General features: G+C 32.7%; 2 protein-coding genes and 2 long non-coding RNA genes across 12 annotated transcripts in view; 2 read left to right on the top strand and 2 right to left on the bottom strand.

The window, feature by feature from the left end:
* The window catches only part of LOC124422299, a 13,415-nt gene extending 7,953 nt beyond the window's left edge, over positions 1–5,462 (top strand). For 5 of the 6 annotated variants that reach the window (XM_046958562.1, XM_046958558.1, XM_046958559.1 and 2 more), the window contains 3 exons: positions 3,244–3,332; positions 3,411–3,635; positions 3,746–5,462. In XM_046958562.1, the coding sequence (XP_046814518.1) occupies positions 3,249–3,332; positions 3,411–3,635; positions 3,746–4,381 (945 nt within the window). In that variant the 5' untranslated portion in view covers positions 3,244–3,248 and the 3' untranslated portion in view covers positions 4,382–5,462. Of the gene's footprint in view, positions 1–3,241; positions 3,333–3,410; positions 3,636–3,745 lie in introns of all 6 variants that reach the window. The other variant, XM_046958560.1, reaches the window with a different exon arrangement.
* Positions 5,463–7,338: 1,876 nt separating this feature from the next.
* On the bottom strand, positions 7,339–15,263 carry LOC124422300. Its single transcript, XR_006941823.1, has 2 exons — positions 15,128–15,263; positions 7,339–7,881 (listed from the first exon to the last, which is right to left on the bottom strand). It is a non-coding gene; the product is annotated as an uncharacterized LOC124422300 (long non-coding RNA).
* On the top strand, positions 7,816–25,707 carry LOC124422297 (polyamine-transporting ATPase 13A3). Of its 4 annotated transcripts, none has more exons than XM_046958554.1 (11): positions 7,816–7,940; positions 19,411–19,495; positions 19,596–19,823; positions 19,925–20,058; positions 20,148–20,304; positions 20,393–20,597; positions 20,719–21,063; positions 21,153–22,104; positions 22,187–22,709; positions 22,785–22,966; positions 23,099–25,707. In XM_046958554.1, the coding sequence occupies exons 1-11, from the start codon at positions 7,925–7,927 to the stop codon at positions 24,526–24,528; spliced, it is 4,257 nt and encodes a 1,418-aa protein (XP_046814510.1). In that variant the 5' UTR covers positions 7,816–7,924; the 3' UTR covers positions 24,529–25,707. The 4 variants fall into 4 exon arrangements, with proteins under 4 accessions (XP_046814510.1, XP_046814508.1, XP_046814507.1 ...); XM_046958552.1 differs by lacking the exon at positions 7,816–7,940 and adding an exon at positions 17,103–18,902; XM_046958551.1 differs by lacking the exon at positions 7,816–7,940 and adding an exon at positions 17,103–18,911.
* On the bottom strand, positions 12,790–14,801 carry LOC124422301. The gene is made up of 2 exons (XR_006941824.1): positions 13,975–14,801; positions 12,790–13,625 (listed from the first exon to the last, which is right to left on the bottom strand). It is a non-coding gene; the product is annotated as an uncharacterized LOC124422301 (long non-coding RNA).
* Positions 25,708–25,820: the final 113 nt, after the last annotated feature.

The raw sequence follows: 25,820 nt of genomic DNA, 5'->3' as shown, positions 1-25,820 counted from the left end.
TATAACGAACTGTTCTCGAACTTTCACAGTTTATGAGCATCGATCGGTAATCGATATCGAACCGAAGGAATATCACCGTCCCCGATCTTTTTTTTTCCGCTCGAATGAAAACGGGCAACATGGTCGTACACCATAGAATATGGAAATTAAAATCCCCTTCGACCTAATCGTTAAAGATTCGATCTTTGCCTATGGCAACGTTATACGATTCATCAATTTTTTTTTTTTTTTCATGTTACGATATAATGCGACTATGATTATTGCGCGTTCTAACAGAGAATCATAATTTGCGTATAGATATATGCGGTAAATAAAATAACTATGTATTTGATATCATTTGTTTGTCTACGTGAGTGTTTTATATGTTTATTACGTTTTACTCGTGGCAAGTTCATGACGTTAAAATACATTGACAACGTGATTACATAAAAATCACTTTCACGAAACGACGTTTTAGAATCGTTGAATTGACATTAACCTGCTATCGATTTGCGGTCGTGAATTTAACGGATAGGGATTATACGTATACGTACATATGTATATACCATCGCGTTGACGTTCTGTGTAGGTGGATAAACAGAATACTATTAAAATTGCATGCACGCGTTCTACAGTCTTACGTCACTTTATTCGATCACGCGAGATCGTGATTACAATTAACGGATTCGCATGCGATAAGGAAAAGGCTTCAATGTGTTCACGGTTTACGTGCCATTCACTTTGAATCACAGCATTCTTCCTAACGTGTTACCAACGAACTAACGTGTTTTAAACGTTTATTTCAATTAATTGTTCTTTATTTTCGATTAAATCGATACTCTAACAATTGGATTGATATATTGAAAAATTTTGTTTATCGAGATTAGAATTCTTTTGAAAACTTTCAATTCTTATTACAGTTTCATCTCTCGAAATTCAACACCAGAGATATTATATTTTGTATTCTATTTCAAGAATATTTCTTTTTGAAAAATTAGCTCATCGTATTACATATATATATATATATATATATATATATATATATATATATATATATTTATTGATCATGATTTATTTTATAAAATACTTATCATTAATTAATAAAAATGCGTACGCATACATATGTTAGTTACAATTATTTCTATTATAAAGAAAAAGAAATAAAAAGAAATATAAGAAAGAAAGAAATATAAACTCCCTAGGAATTTCTATTTCGGAGCACGAACACGATAAGATCCTTTTAAACGTTGGGCTTTGTTGTTCCGACTCGAAAAAAAATTTGGTGGTATGTCGCCGGAAGGAGTGAATCACGTATTCAGCACTGGTACCCTAAATCCAACACTATTTATGGTTGGGACGTTGACAACGGGTTTAGTATAACTCCCCCTTTTCGACGACACGAGGACTTTCCTTATCTCGAAATCTTGGAAAGTTAAAACTCGAGCATACAGTTCGAGATCGAAAGAGAAAGAAACGGGTGACCCTACTGTATCTATGAATGAACCGGACTTTGTCGCGACATCATCGATGCCAAAGATCCATTCTCCATCCATTACTTTGCATTTACAAGTAGAGAAAGGAGATCGAACTCAATATTTTAAGCCACTATATATAATATAACTTTTAACTTTATATCTAACATTTATATTTCTCTGTTCTTCTTTTCTTTTCAATTTTATTCCACTTTATCAACCTATATAAATTTAATTTTTACTTGATATTCGAAATTGTTAATATTTCTTAAATATTAAAAATTACAATTACAAAACTAAAAATCCTTAGATGGTTAAAAGTTTTTGAATGCTTTTAAAAGTCAATTATCCTTTTTCATGACATTTTAGGCTAATTTCTTGTTCCAATCGTAAAACTACAAGCTTAATCTGTAAAATTGCAAGCCCATCTACGAGCCTCAAGGGTCTCGAAAAAGAATAATTGATTTTTAAAATCGTCTAGAAACGATTTTTGGCCCATCTAAGAAACATTGGACCAATCTCAGTAGTAAATATATATTAGCATAATCATACTGATACAAGTTACATTACGATTTTCGTGTTATTTAACTTCCTTCCAGATAGAATCAAAAATTCGTTCACAAATAATTAATGTAAAAAAAAAAAAAAAAAGAAAAATGTCAATTATGTTACGTATACTTATTTTGATAAAAATATCAATTCATAATGCATAATTAGACAATTAAAAACAACGAAGCAACCTTATCATTTCTTATCTACTATTGATATATTTTTTCGAAATAAAACAAATATTGTCGATCGGAATTTCGAATCTTTATCAAAAGAGAAACAGAAAAAAAGAATAAAAGAAAAAGAAAAAGAAAGAAAAAAAAGAAGAATAAAAAAATTAATAAATGAAAAAAGAAATGAGATCATGCGATACCAACATAACGAGCAAGCATCCCGATGACGCAATTCCGCTCGGTCGTCGAACCGAAGGCCTCGAAGGCGCTCAAGTCGAGCCGGGCACTTTCATTCATTCGGGAAAAAAGTATTGGCATGCACGTGCATGGTCGTTGCACGTATTTCGAATTGCAATAGGTTTTCTCGAAAAAATATCTAAGCTTCGCCAAGTAGGGTACTCTCGAGTACTCGCAACTCGACCGTTCAAATAACACGCATTCCCTATATCTATGGCTCGGCAACCGGTACTGAACGACCAATGACGACGAGCTATTCCTCGTCAAAACGATTCTCCTCTCTTGCATTCCAATCATCGAAACTCTTCTATATTCTTTGACGTTGCAGAAAATAACTATAAAGTAGAACTAACAAAGTCGGTCTTTTTATTAGCTCTTTCAGGATCTCATCAAATGTTTTTTATGCAAAATAATAAAATAATCTAATGAGATAATTTTCTACTCTAAAAGATATGTTAATTTAATAAAATAATAAACTAATATTCCAGTTACCGTTATTGTTACTTTATTAAAAAATAAACTTTTCTATAAAAAGTAATCTAATAATTGAGCTGATTTTTTAATAACAAATATTTGTTATTTAATTATCTATAAAGTAAATTAAAGTAATTAATTAATTTTCTGAAAACAGATATCGTAATATAATTCTATAACATTTGATCATATACATTGTAATAAAAATTTCATAATCCTTCTAGTCATATTATTCAATCTCAATCTTCTGTATTTCTATCTTTTAATCATCCGCGAAAGTCCATAGTCTTCGAAAAAAAAAGAAAAAAAAAAAAGGGAAAAGAAAATTAGGATAGTTTCTTTTTTTTATACTGTTGCAGAGATCATGGAATCTACGTGGCAGTTAATGACAACAGTCATTTTCTTTTTGGTTCAATTGAATATATTACACGCCCATCGGGAACATAAGGTTTGTAAAATTATGAAATGAAATCTTTTCCTAACATAATTGGAATATTTCCTTCGAGCATTTAATCATCCGTTTCAGGTCCACAACATAGTACTCTATCCAGACAAGCACAGTTGGTGCAAAACGACGCCTATCAAGCAGGTAGTCGCGTGGCCTCAATGCTCATCCCAAGAGCTCGACAACAACGTGTGCGTTGGAGCTTGTTTCTCTTACATGGTACCCCACAGCGAGCCGTCTGCTCCTGGTGATTTGATAAGACCCTATTGCGACTCGTGTCAGCCTCTCGACAGTGTTTGGCATACAGTAGGTATCTCGGTCAATACGATTAGGATACCGAAATAGATATTAAATAATAGATGATAATATTTTTAAAAGATTTAACAGTTAATCCAATGGAATATTTTTCGTACCAGGTTACCTTGGATTGTAAGGATGAGGGAAATAATCCTATGACTATGCAGAAAAAGGTTCAAATAATAACGAACTGTTCCTGCAGTTCGTGCATGGAGACATCTAGGATCAAACCTGATTACAATACTTTACTTCAATCATTGGCGGTCGAAAATTTGGATAAGAACGTTAACGTTGTTCACGAGACACCAGATCTTTTATTGAATCCTAATTTAAATTCATCGAAGAATACAACAAGAGACGGTGTGGAAGCTAACGAAAGATTTCTGCAATTGTTCAAGCAAGGATTGAAGGATTCAGAGAAATTAGACGAGACAGGTGCGAAGGAACTTTTTTCGAAATTCGGAGAGGAAATCGATATGGACAAGTTGAGGGATTTGTTGAAGAAATATAGTCAAGAGGACGAGAGGCATCAACAACATCAACAAACTAATAAACAACAACAACAACAACAGCAACAACATCACGGTGCTACAACGATGCTACATCGAGGTCCTCATCATTCGATGGTTTTGGATTCTGGTGTTAAAGAAAAAATCGACGTTGAGCCACATTATTTACATCCAGCGGTGGCTGGTCAAGAGATCAGTTATCATGACAACGTTGTCGTCGACAAGGGCAAGAAGAAAGATTTTTGAGATCTTTCGATCGAAAAACGATCGTCTCGTTTTACGAAATTGGATGCCGACTTGGGTTCTTCGAACGAGTTGGACGACGAACGAGCGGATCGTAGAACGGACTAATTGTAAGCGAAGGAACGACAGTTTCCCATGCTGATTCCACGAGAATTGATCGGTAAGGAATTTCATGCCTGATCCAATCTTAAGGCATCAACACAATACAGTAGATAGCAATCTTATTCTTTCATTTTCGTTTTTATTTTTCTTTTTTTTTCTTTTTCATTTTTTTTTGTTTCCTTGTTTTTTGTTTTCTCTCTCATTAATGATAAAGATATTTAAACTGCTTAAGGGACATGCAATTTTAATTATTCACAATCGAATCATTCTTCAGCTTAACTTTTTTACATGTATATAGATAATAGTACATTTTTGTTAAATTATTCTGCACTTGTCAATGCTACGAATTTGTTCGTTCGTAAGAATTCGAACGAGGATATCGAGAGAAATAGAGATAAATAGAAAAAGAAGGAGAAGGGCATAAAAAATAGAAAGAGAGAGAGAGAGAAAGAGAGAGAGAGGGAGAGAAAGCACGTGATCGGATTCGATACCGTGACTTTCGAATATTTCGTGTTTCGATTTTTCGAAAATCGATCATGTATAGATTAAAAATAAATGAAAAGCTAGAGTTTTCTTGTAAGTTAATCTCGTATTCATTGTTGAAAGTGAGAGTGAGAGAGAAAGAAAATGAGGGAGAGTGAAAGAAAGAGAGAAAAAGAAAGAGAGAGAGAGAGAGAGAGAGAGAAAATTTTAATATATATTTAATTATTATTGTGTTAACTATTTAACAAAATCACGCCTTTCGCATAAGTTCATATCAGGTAACAAAAACTTTTTTTAATTTGTTTATATATATATATATAAGTTCATATATATATAATAAACCGGAAGGAAAAACGTGGATGCGCTTTTTGTCTTTTATTTTTTTATTTTTTTATTTTTTTTTATTTTTTTTTTTCATCATCGTTTCTACGTTTTTATTAATGGATTGTAACTGTCATTGTTCTCGTAGAGAATAATAAAAGAACGATCGGTAACAAGACCTGTTATTTTCTACTTCGTCGTGTACTATCATTTATTTTCTCCGGTATATTATTATTTCACGTCCTATATTATTCCTAATATATCTAATGTAAAGTGATTATAAGCCGATGAGAAATACATTTTAACGAATGGATCTTAACAAACGTAATCGGTAATACCAGAAAGGATATCTAAAAAAACTTGATTGACGAGAAAAAGCAAGAAAAAAGAAAAAAAAAAGAAGAAAAAAAGAAAAAGAACAATAAATATCTGAACTTCTTTTTCCTCATTTTTATTCTTCGAAATTTATTAAATGAGGAAATATATAAAGAAAGCTAGATGCATTATCAAAATCTTTCAAGAGATTTCTTTAAAAAAATACAACATTATTAATTGACATCTCGTCTAATCGTCTAATATCATTATCCTTACTTATATCTATTTCTAATTAACATTATCTCTATATTAAAGTAATCTCCCATTATAATATTATAAAATAAAATATATATATATATATATATATAAAATGATATTATAATAGAAATTTTAGATAAATTATTGACGTCTTGTTAATCTTCTAATAGCGTTGTCGTTATTTATTTGTAATTAACAAAAATTTTCCTCATTATGTAATATTATAATCGAAAAAAAAAATATGATCATATATATATAACAGAAAATATATTATCAAAGAAAATTAAGAAACATAGTATACAGAATGTAAGATATATTAAAGAGTGAACAATAATATATATACATATATATATATGTATATATATATATATTAATAATTGGACGAATGATATGCGACGAATTTATGCGTTTTCCATCGGTAAATCTAAAGCGATATCAGCGAAGACGATGATCCTCTGACACGACTGAGACTGCTTAATGAACTTCAAAGTTTCCACGTAAACACTAACACATACATACACACAGATATACACATACGTGTATTTAACGAGAAAAATATATGAGAATGGAGAACGCAATGAAATCTGCAGGTTGTGCTTACATTCAACGAAGGAAACGAGAAAGGAAAAGTCTCTACTTGTGGATCGAGCAAAGGAATGTCGAGGATCGAGAGAAAGGCGGTATGTACATACATATATACATACGTACGTATGTATGTACACACATAAAACTTACTACTATATATATATATATATATATATATATATATATATATATATATATATGTATAAATATCGTATACATATACGATATATACAGATACGATATATTCTCTTATCGTGAGCCACTCCGTCGTCGAGTCTGTTATTACGAAATCATGTTCGGAAGTTGATAAAAAAAGAAAAGAAAAAGAAAAAGAAAAAGAAAAAAGAAATAAAAAAATATAAAATAAACGATTAGAAGCAAGTATTCGTTAAACTAACAGTTCCAATGGCAAGTCGATCTCTGATAACGAACGTTTTCAGCCAATCGCGATCGTTTGTATGTCATCGAAAGTCGAAACGTGGTGACGCGCGAAAAGCATAGACGAGTGAAAGCGAACAGTGTCGCTCGGTTCGTCGAGTCTGTTGTTGCTACTCTCGTGAATACTATTATCAATAGCGTTACTGTTGTTCTTGTTGTTATTGTTTTTATTATTATTCGTGCTGTTGTTGTTATTGTTGTTATTGTTGTAATAGTTATTCTTGTCATTGCTATTGTTATCATAGTTGTTATTGTTGTTTTATTTTAATACTTGTTGTTATTTCTGAAGATACTCCGGGAATGACGGTAATGTCGATCGCTGGATCGAATAATCGAACTCGAGAGAATAATGTAAATCAACGTAATCTATTTAACGTCTATTCGCCGGGTATTCATTGATCCTTGATCAAGTTTGATTAACAAGGAAAATGGATATAGGTATATGAAGAATTTAACAATTTGTTTGAAAAACAATATTATTAATAAGGACTATCGAAGTCGTGACCTTTAAATCTGATCTTCGAAAAGGCAAACGAAGAATCGAAAGGACACAGTCCTTGTGTTTTATCTGTTCAAAGAAAAAAGAAAAAGAAAAGCAAACAAACAAAAAAGAAAGAATCTTGTTTTCGTTACCTCTCGGATTTCTCCTTTTTTTTCTTTTATTTTACCAACATCGAACGTACGTATCAACAAACCAACGGAGGACGTCACAGACGGCCAGACGACATTCTCTTCCTGCTTACGACCTTCTCTTGATCATTCTCTTTAGTGCTTACCGATTCTTCATACTATGAGGTAGTCCTCGCTCTTATTCCATCAAATTAAAGTGCATCATTTTTCGGTGCATGTGCCTACGTTTTATCAAAATCAGACGACGCACCGCGTCGAGTCGCGATGTCCAACAATCCCATAGTTTTTGATTACTTTTGAAAAACGTTACATCCTTCCTTTCGTGAAAGTGATATATATATCTCAAGTTGAAGAGTCCGAAGTTTAACAACCTGCTCGAAAGAAAGAAGACAGTTTTAAACCTAACAGCACAGCATGGATATCATGGATGGTACGATAATTTATTATTTATTATTACTATTATTATTATTTTGTTTATTACTTTATTTTAATATAAAGCGTGATATACATATTATTTATATGACTTTCTTTTTCTTTCATATTAGTCTAAAATAAAAAACGGGACATTAATTATTTAATCTCTTTTTTTTCTTTTATTTTTAATATTCTATTTTAATATAAAGCGTGATATTTATTATTAATATAATTTTTTTTATTACTTCATTTTAATATAAAACGAGATGTTAATTATTATTATTATTATTATTATTATTATTATTATTATTATTATTAATATAATTTTCTTTTATTGCAAAAAAAAAATTATTATTCTTGTAACAAAGAAATGTATTGATAATATTAAACGATTAAAATTGGGTATAAAAGTAATATATTAAATAATTCTAAACAAGAATTAGATGTAATCTAACTTGAAATTAATTTCCTTTCATATATCTAATATCTGTGTCTAATTAATTTATTTTTACACTCAATCGTTATGATGGATTTGGAGATTATCTGTAGATATGTAATAATTCGTAAAAAAAATAATCCTCTTATGATTTTAGTATCATGCGATTAATAATCTGTTCCCATCAAATATATCTACGCAAAATGTTAAAAAAAAAAATGATAAAACGTAACATAAGTAATTTCAGAATCTCATTTTTTGAGTCTTTTTCGAACGTTTTTTACAAAGCGTCTTATTGGTCAATAGAATTTCGTACGATCCAAAGAAAAAAAAAGAAGACCTCTTTTTTTTTGCTAATTGTTTTATGCTAATTTATGCAGATTATACCATGCATATTATATCGTTTTATATACAATATTTATTAGAAAAAAAGAGACATTAGAATAATACAAATGACTCAAAAATGTCACTGAAAAGGAAATAGTTAATTCACAGTTTCCACTTTTACTCGATTTGACATAAACTTCAATGCAGACAAACAATTAAAAGAAATAAAAAGATCCGACAAATTTAAACAAGTAATTCCTCACCATTCATTTAAGACTCGGTTCGTCGATCGAGTTAATCATTTAGATTGATATTTCTACAGGGAGTAGACATATAAATATACGTATGAACGAACGTACGTCGAATAAATTTGGCCTCGACCTCGTTGATCATTCAGGGGAGAAAAAAAAAGAAAAGAAACGACGCTGTAATGCTCAAAACGATCATCAGAGATCTTCGAACTAGCCGCCATTAATAATAATCGCGCTTCAAAATGATTAATTAATTAAAAATGGCGAACGTTCTTTTTTTTTAATCTTAAAAAATATTGAGTTTTATTATAACTATTATAATAATAATAATTATTATTATTATTATTATATATAATTATAATTATTATATATTTATTATATTATTATATAATTATAATTATAATTATATAATAATTATTATTATAATTATTATATAATTATAATTATTATAATTATTATTATTATTATTATTATTATTATTATTATTATTATTATTATTATTATTATTATTATTATTATTATTATTATTATCTTTATTAACAGATAAATATTCTCACGATAGTGTACATATCCACGTACACCTAATAATAATATTAAAGAATTTCTAAATGATGAATAATTATAATAAATTACTGGATAATTATTTAATGATAATATAAAACGATAATAATTATATAAAAGGATAATGAAATACAATAAGATCTCAAATCTGTATTATCCTCTTAACGTTATCACAGATAATTTATTAAGAAAGAATAAAAAAAGATTAACAGTTTTACGTAATCTCAAATGTACTTATTAACATACATATATACATACATACGAACATGTGTATTATTACTCGTGTGCGAATGACGAGGGTTTATTTCTTTTTGTATTTATTAACATTTACATGCAGATTTTATAAGCGTAACATTATTAGCAAAGAAGAAATGAGAAATTTAATCGATCCAGTATCAAAGATAACCTTAAAGATTCATATATATGATTCTGTGATTATAAGAGTGATATAAATATTATAAATAATGATAGTTTAATATTCAAGTCTAAATTATTTGAAAATTATATTTCTATAATAAAAAAAGTAAACAAGAAAAATATATATATATCTACATTATTTATTCTTGAAAAATAATTATTTTATGTAATTTTTATATATTGCGTAAATTAATTTTATGTAATATGTAAATTTTAATATCTCAAATGATTAAGTCTATTTCCATAATCACTGATTTATTTTTATGTATATGTTAGACTTTTTTTACCAGTTAACCGGCTAATGATACTTTGACACATTGATGACCGATTATTATATATAAAAAGTAAAATAAAATTTCACCAACTATGTTCGAGAATTATTAATCGTAAAAAAAGAAAAAAAAAAAGAAAATGAAAAAAATATTTTCTTCATTTCACATGCTATCGAATTATATATCTAGTTTGAAAAAAATATTATATTAATTATTTGATAATGTCGCAATAGTGCCAAAACCACGTAGCCATTTGATAGCGTATACAGCAATTTGATTGGCGATGCGTGAATTAAAAATACAAATACTGTAACTCGTACGTTCTTCAGGCTTATTAGAGCAAATAGTTCATATCGTGGCAAATGTCTCGATTGGGTAGAAATGCGCGTTTATTCTAACAATAAGTACTGAAAAACACAATAATCATATAAGCGTTTTGTCTAACGAATCACAAATGTCTTAATAACACAATGTTAATCTGTCACGAGTATTACTAATGTTTTCACATAGATGTAACTTACGTAATTATTGAAATATATCTACAATCGTTATTATGCTATTGTTTCTTGCATTGAATATTATTTACTTAGTCTTAATGTCATCAATTTTCTTAAATTTTTGAATATTTTAATAATGATTTTATTAATAATTAAATAAGTTCGATTTTTGCAAGTATAAACATGTATGAATTTAACCAAACTTATTTATATTACGACTCGAAAATTACCAATTATGAGCGTTATTAATGAAATGCATTAGTTTTTATATATAATAATCAGCCACCACAGAAATGATACTTAACCGGTGTTAAGTATTCATTTGTGCCAGCTATGTAATCAGAAAAATCTTAAACATATGTATATAAAAATAGAAAAATGAGTTATTTGAACTTTGAAAGTTGCTTCGAATCGCAAATATTTTATTATATTTAAGTTGAATAGATCTTATAATAGTATCTTACTAGAATAATTTCAGAAAATCTCATGATTCATTTTGAGACTTGTAATCACGTATGTAAATATCGAAAAATCAGGCTTAGTTACGATGACGTAATTTTCTAAATACGATCGAAATTTTGGCACGACATTAGACAGACTCTGTGAGACATTCGAAACGAATATGAACTTTAACCTATTCAAAAATAGACATAAAAAAGGATTATGTCAGATAAGAAAATATTTCTTCATGTTCGAATAATCCAAAAATTCATTGCTCTCTTATTTGTAATCCATATGAAACGTTTACCTCTATTTAGCGCTTAGATAAAAAAGGGAAAAATATACGAATTAGATAGAAAAAAATATTTCTTCAAGTTCGAGTAATCTAAAAATTTATCGTTTTCTTATTTCTAATCCGTCTAAAATGTTCTATTTAGCATTTAGATAGATACATATATATCAATGATAAAAAAAAACATGATTGAGATATATTGCTAATCTTATAATACATTTTTATCTTTAAGATAGCTGCATACATTATAATTATTATCTTTCACAGTGATATCAACTATTTGAAATCAACTATTCATCATTTTTTAGAAAATCATACGAACTCGACCCATTAGAATATATATTATATGTATGTACATATGTTTCATGTATACCGAGCGTTCGATATTTAAAGTTTTACACGCAATTATATATCTTTCGAACTATTCGTTATTCAAAAAAAAAAAAAAAAAAACAGTTTCAAGCAGAAATTATTTTGTTTCAATTTTGCTACATCTTCTGATGAAATACAAATTTTATTTAGATGGACATACATTTCAGATATCATGGTAATCCATTTTTTTTTTTAAATGGAATTATTTGTTTACCTATTTGTTTTAGATAGAGGTATAACCCATTCCATGACAAACTCATCGACGTAAAATACATTGATCATTTGCCGTATCATTGCCATATTGTAGTTTACTCACATTGAACGTCCTCAAGATTAGGCTTATCGTTGAATTCGGTGGTAAACACGAATTACTGTAATTATGCTAATGATTTCATTTATCGTTACCTTCGTTTACAAACACAGAATATCTGCAGATTGCTCGAAGGAACTTGTTGCTTCCGAAAGAGCAATCAATATTATTGGAATTATTAATATTAACCGTGCTCATTTTCCATAGTGATTTAAAATATAAAGGATCAAATTTGTCAAGGGGGAAAAGTCATTACAAATCATTAATATGAAAAAAATCGTATTAGTAATACCTTCCAATAAATTAGTTTTACAACTTTCAAGTGGAGTATCATTTATGGATAGAGTAAAGTCGTACTTTCGAATAAAAGAGACAAGGAAGAATTTCTGAACATTCAATGGAGATAAGCTTTTGAATAGTAATCAATGACCTTGAATGATCAACAGATTATAGGCCGATGAATTAGTCATAAAAGTGACTATACGTCTACCTAAATGAATAGTTCCATTTAAGAAAAAACGGGTCACCTTGAAATCTCTAAGACACGACCACCTAAAAGATTTACGACCATCGCAAGGTGTTCATCGCAAAACAAAGTTCTTCTTGAAACACTTTTTTTAATAACGAATAGTTCAGCTAATAATTGTTTGTAAAACTTCGAACAGAACACCCGGTATGCATATTATGTATATATATATATATATATATATATATCGTCACATAATTCGGATGTTAATAGAGTCAACAAACATAATACATAAATCATATCCTAGTTCTGGTGCATAAGACTTTATTATTTGATGAGTCAGTAAATAACAGCATCATAATTTACGGCGTATCATAGTCTTATCTACGTAGTTGTAATCTCGAAAATAAAATCGTTGAAACTAGTGACGATAAGAATTCGGATATAAGTAATTCTTAGCTACTATAACAAGTTGCACTTTAATTGTTTTACAATTACCAGGATGAATTGATTTTACCCAATTAACTATTGTTACGTAACTACAAAAAATTACTAGAAATAAACGAGAGAGATATAGTTGATATAGACATAGACGAGTGATATAGTTGTCAATTTTACGATATCTTTTCTTTTGATATATCTCTATGATAATACCTATGTAATTGATAATATGATTGATAATAAAAGACACTTTAGGCCATATATATATATATTTACGAATGCAAATAGGCTAAAAGAAATTATTATTTATTCTCTCTCTCTCTCTCTCTCTCTCTCTTTTTATCTTTCTCTTACATTCTCTTTTTTATCGATCATAAAGATCTCTTGATCGATTATAAAGATTTTAAAATGATGGGGAAGAAGTTGAAAGGCAATATTTCGTCTCGTACAACTCGATGAAAACGACATCTTTCGCGTAAATATCGCGCTAAAATAAATGACCAATCGAGTGGTACGTTTTTGGTTCTAACGATAGGAATCGGCCACGGGTCGCAGCACATTCTTGGACACACGTGTCTTTCTCGTGAGAATGAATCGCGAAAGTTAGTCTAAACGTGCCTGTAAAGATGTAAACAGAAGAGAAATTGACCAATCAGAGAATACAAAGAGGTGTCAATATATCAGAGTATACTTGATGCGTTCATTTCATCAATTGTTTAAGTTAGCAAACAGAGGATATAAATAAAGATCGTTCAATATTCTGCAGAAATGTATGAAGTTAATAAGAGAGAGAGAGAGAGAGAGAGAGAGAGAGAAAGAGCGCGCGCATATACAAAATACAGAAAGAGATAGAAAGAGATAGAGAGAGAGAGAGAGAGAGAAAGAATGGAAAGAATGAAAAAGAAAAGATAAAGATACAAAGAGAATCATTTACAATATATACCATTAAACAGTTATACACACATACCAGCGCGAACACACATATATTTATATTTTGACCACCAACGGTGAGAGATACCGAATTACTATGAAAACAAGTGTACACATTAGGGTCGTGTAATTAGCAGGGGCGGATACGTAGCAAGAGGTAGAATTTGGTGAGAGAACAAATGAGTCACGGTCATCATCGTTCGTCGCCGTTCGTCACCGTTCGCGTGTCGTCGTCATCGTCGTAGGTCGAGAGAGTACCCGTTAGCGACGGTAGAGGGGGCAAAGTGGATAGTCCCAGGTCCGGCGCAAGAAAATTCCCAATTCAAACATTGCAACGAAGAAAAGAAAGAAAAAAAAAAAAAAAGAAAGAAAAAATTATTCGCGAAATTCCACGTTCTATTTGAAGAATAAATTAATTGGATATATTCACAAATTCTCATTTATTATTCCGTGTATCGTATAAACGATATCTTTTCCTTGTTCTTCTCGAGGAAAGAATACGAAAGTAATGATCAATTTCAATTCGATGAGACAATCATTGTACGTACATTAGATATATATATATATATATATATATATATATATATATATATATATCTTTTTTAATTGCGTAATAAATGAATTCTCTTTTCTCACTGCGATACCTTATAAATGTTTAAACAATGTAAATTTCCGGAAAATAAGGAAAACGAGATTTCTCTTGGAGGAGAATCAACGATCGTTCGCTCAATAATAAAAACGTTGAGATACTAGAGGAAAAAGATTTCTCGGTTTTTTCCTAACAAAAAAAATTTCGATTTTTCTCGATCTCTCTCTCTCTCTCTCTCTCTCTCTTTATACGATGATCGAAGAAGAAAAGAAAAACGAAACGAATTACATACGTCTCTTTTAACAAATTAGAAGAAACATCATTGCGACGTTGACGTAAGAAATACTAAAATTTCTTCATAAGTGTAATTCTATCTCTTCGTTCTTATCGTGTAAGCAAAAAAAAAGCAGAGAAGAAAATGAAAGACAGAGAGAGAAGCATCGGGTTCGTTAAGAACACGTGACAGCCCTAAAAGAGATAGGCGCGTGCTCGATGCATTCCTGAAACTGACAATAAGAGTGAAAGAGACAGAAAGAGTGTGTGTGAAAGAGAAAGAGAGAGAGAGAGAGAGAGAGAGAGAAAGACAGTGGAAAAAGCTTACATGCCAAATAATTCCCTTAATTCGTTCGCGTTCCAAGTATCATGAAATTGGTTGGACGTCATAAAGGATTAGTCATCGTCTATTTAATCGACGTAAATGAAACATTGACTGGTCAAAATCATTGAAAATTTTGACGACGAAACGTATTCTTGACTTTATTTGGTTAATTTAATTCGGGCGTTCGATCGAGCAACAACAGACAGAGATAGATAGAGAGACTAAATGAGTGAGTGAAAAAATAGGAGTCGATGGGTGAGAGAGGGAGTGAGTGAGAAGGAGTGTTAGTAGGGACGAAAGAGAGAGAGAGAGAGAGAGAGAGAGAGAGAGAAAGAGAATCGTGGGAAAGCGCCCAATCGTGGTGGAGGGAGCACGGCGCTTCGAAAGGCAACGAGAAGCCGCCATCTTAAAAGGAGCACGTTGCTCGTAACGAATCGACCGGAGTGCTAACGAGCGAGCCAGCACGAATCGTGTCTGTCCGAGGTTGCCTCAGTCTAGCGTCGCGAATTGACGGTGTTTGACGGTTTCGGGAAGAGTATAAAAAGTTGGATAGTGTGCGATTACTTAGTCGGTGTTTATATATTTAACAAAGTAGTTACGTATTTAATTTAATCGACTATTTCTTTCTTCGAGTGTGATTTGTGTTGTGTGTGTGTGTGTGTGCGCGTGCGTGCGTGTATGTGTATGTGTGCGTATATATATATATGGGCGAGTGTGTACGCGCGCGCTCGTGAGTATATCGGATATAATATAAGATAATCGTCATTGGATCAACGACAGTTAATAAAGTTTATATTATATCGTTCGATCGTAAAAATATCGAGAAGATTTAGCTCGATGCGGTCGTCTCTTAAAAGAGAATTAAAACGAGAGACATTAAAGTGAGCTCCCAGAAGTGGGAGACTTTTTCTTTTCCGTTTCTTAATTTGCGCGATCTTGAGAATAAAAAGAGATACGACGAGGTTGTTAGAAACGTAATAAAGACAAAGACAAAGACGAAAACGAAAACGACGACGACGACAACAACGACAACGACAACGGCGAAAACGACGACGACGACGACGACGACGACGACTACGACGACGACGAGGAGGAGGAAAAGAAAAACGCGAAAATCTGCCAATTTCAACGAAAGTATATACGAGGAAAGTTACGATCGAGTTTCGAGTTTTGATTTCACTATGAGCAAAATGCTAGGAACAAACTTTTGCACGGTGTTCTCTGTACTTAGAAGTCCCGAAGAGGGTGAATTATTAAAGCGGATCGTTTGAAAGAATATTAAGAGATATATTTTAAAAAAGGTAAAGGGGGTGAGAGAAAAACAAAAAAAATATATATATATACACGTAAGTATACACTTTATATATTTATATAGTGTGTACTCTTAATACATATATATATATATATATATATATACATATATATACATATATGCATACAGTGGGGTTGTGTCGTTCACACCATTCGACATTTGCCCAAGGGAAGAAATAATAATAATAATAATAATAAATATTATTATTATAATAATAACCACAAATAAAAAAAAAGAAAAAAAACGAATCACGTCAAACGAAGTTTGTTTGCGAACTGTCCAAGTGAACCGCGTTCGACATAAAACGAAAGAAACAAAATTCGTTTGGTCGTTGACGTAATCCTTTCTATATATAGACTCCCTTGTGTGAATTCATAGACTTTTGTGAACGTTAATTTTCGAGGCCAAACGTCGTCCGTTCGCGAACGTGTGTGATATTGTATCGGTGTAATATTATCAATCGATCGATAATTAATCATTTATAATTTCCAAGAAAAAAGGAAGAAATAAACAGAATACATTTTCAATGATCGCGTAGTGTGTGTGTGTGTGTGTGTGTGTGTGTGTGTGTGTGTGTGTGTGGTGATATAACAAAGAAAAAGAAGAAAAAAAAAGAAGTAAATAAAAAAGAAGAAGTCAAGTGGTAAAAAAAGAAAAGACGAGAGAGATAGAGAAAAAGAGTAATAGTGAGAAGAGGGAGTTAGAGAAAGAACAAAACATATACCCGACCGATATAAACGAAAAATTCGGTCTCCCTCGATATTTAATTATTAAACGTTAATTATTATCTTAGGTCGATAAGGCAGGTATCTGCTGCGAAAAAATCTGCCGATCGAGACATCCCCGACGGCATCAAAGATATCCTTATAACCCGTAATGTATTTGAGATCGCACAAGGGCGCAGTAAAAGGGTGGTACGAGCAAAAAAGAGAGGAGGCGGTAGGAGGTGGGGGCGGTTTGGCGAGGAGTCGAAAGAATAACAACATCAAGAAGAGCAAGAGTAAGACCGAGAGAAAGAGCAACAGCAACGACGCCATCGTCGTCGTCGTCGTCGTCGTCGCCATCGTCGTTGGTGGATCGATCAAAGACAGGAGGAGACGACTTGATACCTCGGATCAAAACGATCTTTTTCACGGTAACTCATTCCGTTTCACGGATCTCGAGTTAGCTAGGATTCTCCTGTTAAGGTCAAGGTCACTTCGTGAAAAAATTATTACAAGTAGCAACAGGGAGAAGATTTCTTCGAGGCTGGTGTGCCTTGAGCGCGGTATGAGCGAGGGTGAACGCTCGGTAACGACGCCGCGAATCGGCTGGCGAAAGCTCACCGATCCTGGAGACTGACACGAATCAAGGAATCCGCCGGCAGATCCGAAGCGATAGCATCGGCTACGGCTTGCTCCTCGGCTTCCATATTCTCCTGCCGCTCTATCTGCCAAAAGTTCTGATGATAGTACGAAACCCTTAGAATTTCCTAAGATCAATGTCATACAAATGGTAGAAAACGGTCCACCTAGAAGAGCCTCGAGAACCTCCAAGAGAGATCCCAAAATGGCGGGTAATCGGTGTCGGTAGCAGACGGGGGTATTATTTAGCCCACGAATAAAAGAAGAACAAAAGAGGAAAAGAAAAACAAGGTTCACCGACCTTTGACGTACTCCTATACTCGTCACCGAGAGCCCATCATCATCGCCTCGCAATCTTCCTCTTGGAATAGATTTTTCGTCGATTATTCTCTCGAGTGTCCTTGGTTCTTCTCGTTATAGATGAACTTACTTTCAGAGAAAGAACCTTACCACTAATAAAGAGAATTGAGAGAGAGGGAGAGAGAAAGAGAGAGAGAGAGAGAAAGAGAGAGAGAGAGAGAGAGAGAGACAAAGAGAAAAAGAAAAACGAAAAAGAAAGGCGAGGAGATCGCGAATCGAATCGTACCACCAATTTTTCCTTCTCTATAATCCAGCCTCCCCTTCCCCTCCCACCCCTTCAATGGACAATAATAATCCATAAGAAATAAATTTTAGTGATAATATGTAGTAGTGGTAGAAGTAAATCGGGAAGGACAAGAATATAAATAGACGAAGAGGAGAAGTTCCTCTCGTGAAAAAGCCGCAAAGAAATCTTTGCGAAAATCACGATTGCCTACTCGTCGTCTAAATATCCTGGGAAGAGAGAGAGAGAGAGAGAAAGAGAGAGAGAAAAAGAGAGAGATAGATAAAGAAATAATAGAAAAATAAGAAAGTTTTATTTTGTTGTCCTACGTGATCGATTGATCTATCAATCGATCGATCATCGTCTCATCGTTATCATTATCATCATCGTCGTCGTCATCTTACGTCGTCATCATCATGCCGCCGACGCCAAGCAAGTTGAATCTTAGCTTCGCCAGAAACGCTTATAGCGTTTTTGGAACTCGTGCTACTGGTACGACGACGGAACAACAACGCGAACAAAAAACGGAACTTCTGGAGGGTAAGAATGGTAAATGATAAATATTTCCTGATGTAAGCACATTGAAATCAAGGAGAAATCGATGTCATTGATCTTTTTATTTATAAATTCACGAATCCCTCGTTAACTCTCGTAATAGCCATGAAAATGATTGTATCCATAAAATCAGTCCTGATTTTCTTTTTTTCTTTTTTTTATATATTTTGTATGTATTTTTAATTTATTATAAAAGAGAGAGAGAGAGAGAGAGAGAGAGAGAGAGAGAGAGAGAGAGAGAGAGAGAGAGAGAGAGAGAGAGAGAGAGAGAGAGAGAAGGAGGTATTAAACACGTTCGCGTGTTCTCTTGCGATATTAAGAACGTGTTTTTTGGATTACAAGTAATATTTTTTTATTTGATTTCTTGTCAAGTCATTGCCGGAATTAATAAAATGATTTCCGGTAATTATGTTCCATCTAATCGTATATAAAAAATTCGGTGATCATTTGAAATTCTTCATTAATGTCATTAAATGTATTTATTTAATTTTAGGTACGAGAGGCAATGGCCTCCTTCATCTGAAAAATGGTGTGGATTACATTAACCCGGGCGAAGAAGATCAGATGGAAATTTATGGGTAATTAAGAAAGAAGAACGAATTCCATTAACAACTTCGACAAGTTTATAAAATTTTATCTGATTTTAGATATTATACGTGTCTAACCTTTTTATTTTAGTTATAAAAGAAATCATGTTTTCACTGTAATTACCTGGTTCTTCATCTTCGTTACCGGTGGTCTCTTGCGATTGGTTTTCCATTGGGTACCACACCTTATGTTGCTAGCTACTCATTCCAAATGTCCATTGGATGAGGCTGAAACGGTTCTTTTGGTCGAAAAGTTTCAAGGAAAGCATACTAGTTATTACGTGAAAAAATTGAGAACGTTAGCAGCTCGCGATGTTACGTTAGTATATAATGAGATATTTTATATAATAATATTTGAATGAAAATAATAATGAAATGAATTTTATTTATTTATTTTTTTTTCTTTTTCTTCTCCCAAAGTAACATACCGTTTGATGGAGAATCGTTGATTGATAATGAGCCATGGATGGATAATGGGAGCATGATAACTATAAAGGAAGAGAAGGAAGCAATTTCAACATTGTCTGTGCACTTGGTTGGCGGACATTTTAAACGTAAGCAAAAAAAAAATACATTTTTATATACATAAATCTCAATCATTTAATTGCATAGACAAATTATTAACGATTAATCCTATTTATAGAGGTTCAATCGATCGTCGTTTTTAATTGCAAGAAGTTAACATACGTATGGGATACGGAAAGATCTGAATTTTTAAAGTTACGTGGACTTGACATTGGTGTATTAAACTCGTCTCTACACCAAATGCAAGGTTTGAGTGCTCAAGAACAATATATGAGGTAATGAAATTATCGTACTCATTCAATTGTTCCTTAGTTTTCATTGTAAACGGTATCCTTTATAATAAGAGATTGATCATTGTTTCAGGCGAAATGTTTATGGAAACAATGAAATTGTAATTCCAGTAAAAAGTATAATAACGTTATTGTGTCTCGAAGTACTCAATCCGTTTTACGTCTTCCAACTATTCAGTTTCTGCTTATGGGTAGCGGATGATTATTATTATTATGCGATGGTTATTCTGAGCATGTCCAGTGCTGGTATCATGATGGCGGTACTCCAGACTCGTCGAGTAAGCAAATTTCTTTTCTGCGTGCCATAAAATTGTTCTAATATAATCTACATTACACACACACACATATTATTTTGTCGTTGATTTTTTTTTCTTTTTTTTTTTTTTTTTTTATAAATAGAATCAAGATAATCTACGATCTTCTGTACACGCGGTTTCGTCCGAATTGGCAACCGTTATGAGAGATCGTTCTACTGGACAAACTGCAAGTATACCGGCAGAACGTTTAGTTCCTGGAGATGTCTTAGTTATTCCACCTCATGGTTGTACTATGACTTGCGACGCTGTGCTGTTAACGGGAAATTGTATTCTAAATGAGTCCATGTTAACCGGAGAATCCGTTCCAGTCACGAAAACGCCCATACCTTCTTCCAATGAAATCGTATACGATACGAAAGAACACGCAAGGCATACCCTCTATTGTGGTACAAAGATTATTCAAACGAGATATTTCGGATCGGAAAAGGTATACGTTATATCATGAAAACAATTGAAAATATTAATATTAGAAAATAATAATAACGATCTTTCAAATGTATACTTTCCGTTCGACAGGTACTTGCAGTTGTCATCAGGACAGGCTTTAGCACTAGCAAAGGAGGACTGGTACGATCGATCATGTATCCACCACCTGTTGATTTCAAATTTGAACAAGATTCTTATAAATTCGTCATATTATTAGCCGGAATAGCCAGCATCGGTGTAATCTATACCGTAGTGTCAAAAGTTATGCGGGGTATTCAAATAAGTCATATAGCTTTGGAAGCTTTGGATCTAATAACTATCGTGGTGCCACCTGCTCTACCAGCGGCTATGACAGTTGGTCGACTTGTTGCTCAAAGAAGATTAGAAAAGAACAAAATATATTGTACAAGTCCAAGGACGATAAATGTTTCTGGTTCGATCGATTGCATTTGTTTCGACAAAACTGGAACTTTAACAGAGGATGGTCTCGATATGTGGGGTGTGGTACCAGCTTCAGATAAAAAATTTCAATTTCCTGTAAAGGAAATAATGAATTTACCATTAAGCGATTTACTAATAGGAATGGTCACGTGTCATGGAATCACTATAATTGATAATCAATTGGTAGGTGATCCACTTGATTTAAAAATGTTCGAATCTACTGGTTGGACTCTGGAAGAACCTGACGTTTCGGATACTTCCAAATTCTCTATGCTCTTTCCCACGATAGTTCGGCCTCCTAAGGGTTCCAAACTTTTAAAGAAAGGAACGAACGAGGTATCGATCGATATGAGTCGACAAAATTCTATGACTTCCGATATGGTCGATAGCATCTCTTTAAGCAACTTAGATCCTGCTTTAACTGGTTCAACAGCCGATTTAGGTGAACAGGGTATAGAAATCGGTATCGTTCGGCAATTTCCTTTCACATCTAGTCTTCAAAGGATGAGCGTAATCACCAGAACATTGGGAGCTAATCACTATGATCTTTATTGCAAAGGAAGCCCTGAAATGATCCTCAGTTTGTCCAAACCAGAATCCAGTAAGTCCAATGTTTTTATCAGCGATTTTATTTCATTTTCTTTTATGATTTTTTTTTATTAACAAATATAATTCATTTATAGTTCCGCTCGATTTTGCGAACGTCCTTCAAGAATACACATCAGAAGGTTATCGCGTAATAGCCATGGCACATAAATCCTTATACCGTCTTCCTTATGCCAAAGTACAACGGATGAGTCGTGAATCTGCCGAAATTGACTTAACTTTCTTGGCATTCGTGATAATGGAAAATCGTTTGAAGCAGGAAACTACACCTGTAATCACAGCTTTGAATACTGCTTGCCTCAAAACTGTCATGGTTACAGGAGACAACATGCTGACAGCATTGTCTGTGGCCAGAGATTGTGATATAGTTAAACAAGGAACACCTGTTATCGTAGTGGCAGCGATCACCCAACAGAATCAAATTAAACCACAAATCTATTTCACTAAAAGTAATAGCCAAGTATCGCCGATATCACCTGTTGGTCAAGGTGATTTCAGTGAAATGACGGATCTCAATAGTGTAGTCAGTTTGGAAACTGTGGAAAGTGGATCCTTTGGAAATAATGTTTTAGAAAACGATGTCAATTATTTATCGGATAAGTGAGTAAATCAATTGTGAATAATTTATTTCTCAAATCGTAAATTTATGATTAACATATTATATTCGTATTTCAGTATGCAACGAACGCGAAACAATTACGTTTTTGCTCTGACTGGCAAAACGTGGGCATTGGTGAAACAATATTATCCTGAACTTATTCCCAAATTGGCTACAAGAGGTGCCGTTTTTGCTAGAATGTCACCGGATCAGAAGCAACACCTCGTTCAAGAATTACAGGCTCTTGGATATTACGTCGGTGTGTATTGGAATTAATTTAAAAAAAAAGAAAATAATAATAATTTTGAAATAATTGAATTTAATCTTGTAATATAATTTGATGTTTGATTTTTTTTTTTTTCCATTTTTTTTTTCTTTTTTTTTTTTACAGCTATGGTGGGTGATGGTGCTAATGATTGCGGAGCGTTGAAAGCAGCTCATACAGGAATTTCTTTGTCAGACACCGAATCTTCCGTAGCTTCGCCATTCACCAGTCGTGAAACAAATATTTCATCACTTCTTACGGTAATTCGCGAAGGTCGTGCCGCACTGGTAACATCATTTGGAAACTTCAAATACATGGCTGCGTATTCGTTGACACAATTCATCTCTGTGATGCTACTTTATAGCATCGAATCAAATTTGACTGATATTGAATTTCTTTATATCGATCTCTTCATTATTTCGATATTCGCTTTCTTCTTTAGCCGAACTGAAGCGTATGACGGTCCATTAGTGAAAACAGCACCTTTGAATAGTCTTATTAGTACGACGCCGGTTCTTAGTTTATTCACGCAAATCTTAATCGTAGGAATCTTTCAATATGCAAGTTTTTGGCATCTCCAACAAATGGATTGGTACGTACCCTTCAATACAACGCTTCGATCGGTCGAAGATAAGGACAATGTTGGATGTTTAGAAAATTACACCATATTCATTATCAGTTCAATGCAGTACATCATTCTAGCCGTAGCTTTCTCGAAAGGTCGGCCTTATAGAAAATCAATCTTTACGAATTACGGTCTTTTGAGTTCTTTCGTTTTATTAAGTCTCATTTCTATCTATCTCGCTCTCTACCCTTTCAAATGGCTTGCCAACTGGTTCGAGCTCGTACTTCCCGATGACATAAAGTTCCGTTTTGTTCTGGTAGCTTACGGTATTGCCAATTTCTTAATTTCTTTGTTGGTGGAATACTTCTTCGTCGATTATTTGGTATTCAGTAAATTACGTTATCGTTGGCACAATATTGACAAGTCTAGACGAAAATTCTTAGCGATCGATCGTGATCTAGCAAGAGATTTAAAATGGCCACCAATATCTCAAGAACCATTACCGGAAGCAGCACCGGACATTCTTATTCGTCAGAACGTCACCGAAATTAAAATCGAAAAACGAGTACCCGAACCTTGCCGACCAGTCGACACAAGCTTCATGAACAGTCCAATCTGTAATAATATCAAACAATTCGGATCTGCTCGAGAAGTGACCTTAAATCCTAGATCTCTCTTCAACGATCGTAGGAATACCGTGTCGATGCAAACGGTACCATGTTTTGAAGGAAAGGAATCAATGAAACAATCTAAAATAGAATTGATGACTAAGAGAAGACACAATTCTGAATCAGAAAATGGTATTAATCAATATGACAAATCTTTTAGAATTCACAACACGAATCCGATTGCAACATTACCACGAAATCCTACGACGACATTGCAACCGCAAAGATTAAGAGACTTCAAGGAAATTCTTGTTCACAAGAGCGAGGATGGTTTAGCACCCAGTACACAAAGCGTCCTCGAACTCGATATATTACCGTCCTGAGAATCGGCTCTTTTGAATGATCGATTATTGATCGCTGACACGAATCAGGAAGATTTTCTGTCTGGATCAGTCGATAAATACTGTCATATATTACGGAAATATTTTACCGCCGATGAAATTGAATTACTTTTATTCGTCGTACCTAGTAAATTATCAATCCTTCGAGGATCTCAAGTTAGTTGACGAACTTTTATCATTAAAAAAATGTTAAAAAGGGTTCCGCTGTTTTCTTCTATCGTAGTTTTTTTTTTTTTTGTATTTGTTTGTTCTTTTTTTTTTCTCTTTTTTTAAGAAGTACGGATTCTCGTTCTAAGTATTATCAATTAAAGGACGGAAGAACGGTGCTTTCTTGTTTCACCCAATCAGCAGAATGTACTTCTATGACCTTATGTGAGAAACTTAACGTTTTTTTCGTGTGTTCAAAAACTCGATGATTATAATTAGTATCTATACATATATATATGTATGGTACGGTACTTTATACAAAACTTTATTGCATGGTTTTAGTTACTTAATCCGATTCTAATAGAATATGAACTTTTAGTTTTGATAATATTATCGATTTGTAGTTTCTTTTTTTTTTATCGTCAAAGCATAGCCTAATTTGTTAATAAAAAATCGAAAGATATCGATCGATGGTAGAACGATCTCTTAGTATTCTTCAAGAATATGTAGAGTGTGTTTTTCTACACTGTGTGTGGTTATAGTAAGATTTTAAAGAATAAAAGCATTTACATAGGAACAATACGGTGTCCACGACAGCTTATAAACGACGATAAATCATTTTTTTAAAGATTTTTTTTTCTTTTCTCTCTTTTTTTTATTTTTATTTTTGTTTTTTTTTTTTGTTTTTGTTTTGCTTGAGTGAAGAAAAAAAAAGAACGAAACTCACGATATCGAGTGATAAGGGTCCCTTTTGACCCGACCTCTCTCTCTCTTCGTTCTCCTCTTCCTAACTACTAGTATTGAAACTTAGCCCTCTCAAGAGAAAGTATTATATCGTTATTTATTTTAAAGAAAAATAAACATTTTTGCTCGTCCACGAAGCTCGATCAAATAAATGGCCGGGTTTTTCTTAACGAAAAGCCAATTTAAGTCTTCGTTTTGTTTCGTACGTGAAAATCGTCAGTGTTCTTTGTGATTAGGATGTTGAGTTCATTTTTAATTTGAAGAAAAAGAAAGAAGAGGAAAGAAAAGAAACGTTAAAAAATTTTCTTGAATTTTACAAATAATTCAAAATACTTAATAACGTTTTAATATCTTCTCTTTTCTTATTGCGAATTTCGGGATGA

The sequence above is a fragment of the Vespa crabro genome, chromosome 2, assembly GCF_910589235.1.
Source record: "Vespa crabro chromosome 2, iyVesCrab1.2, whole genome shotgun sequence".
Classification (NCBI taxonomy): Eukaryota; Metazoa; Arthropoda; class Insecta; order Hymenoptera; family Vespidae; genus Vespa; species Vespa crabro.
Note: the sequence above shows the minus strand (reverse complement) of the source record. Positions and strands in the feature narration are given on the sequence as shown.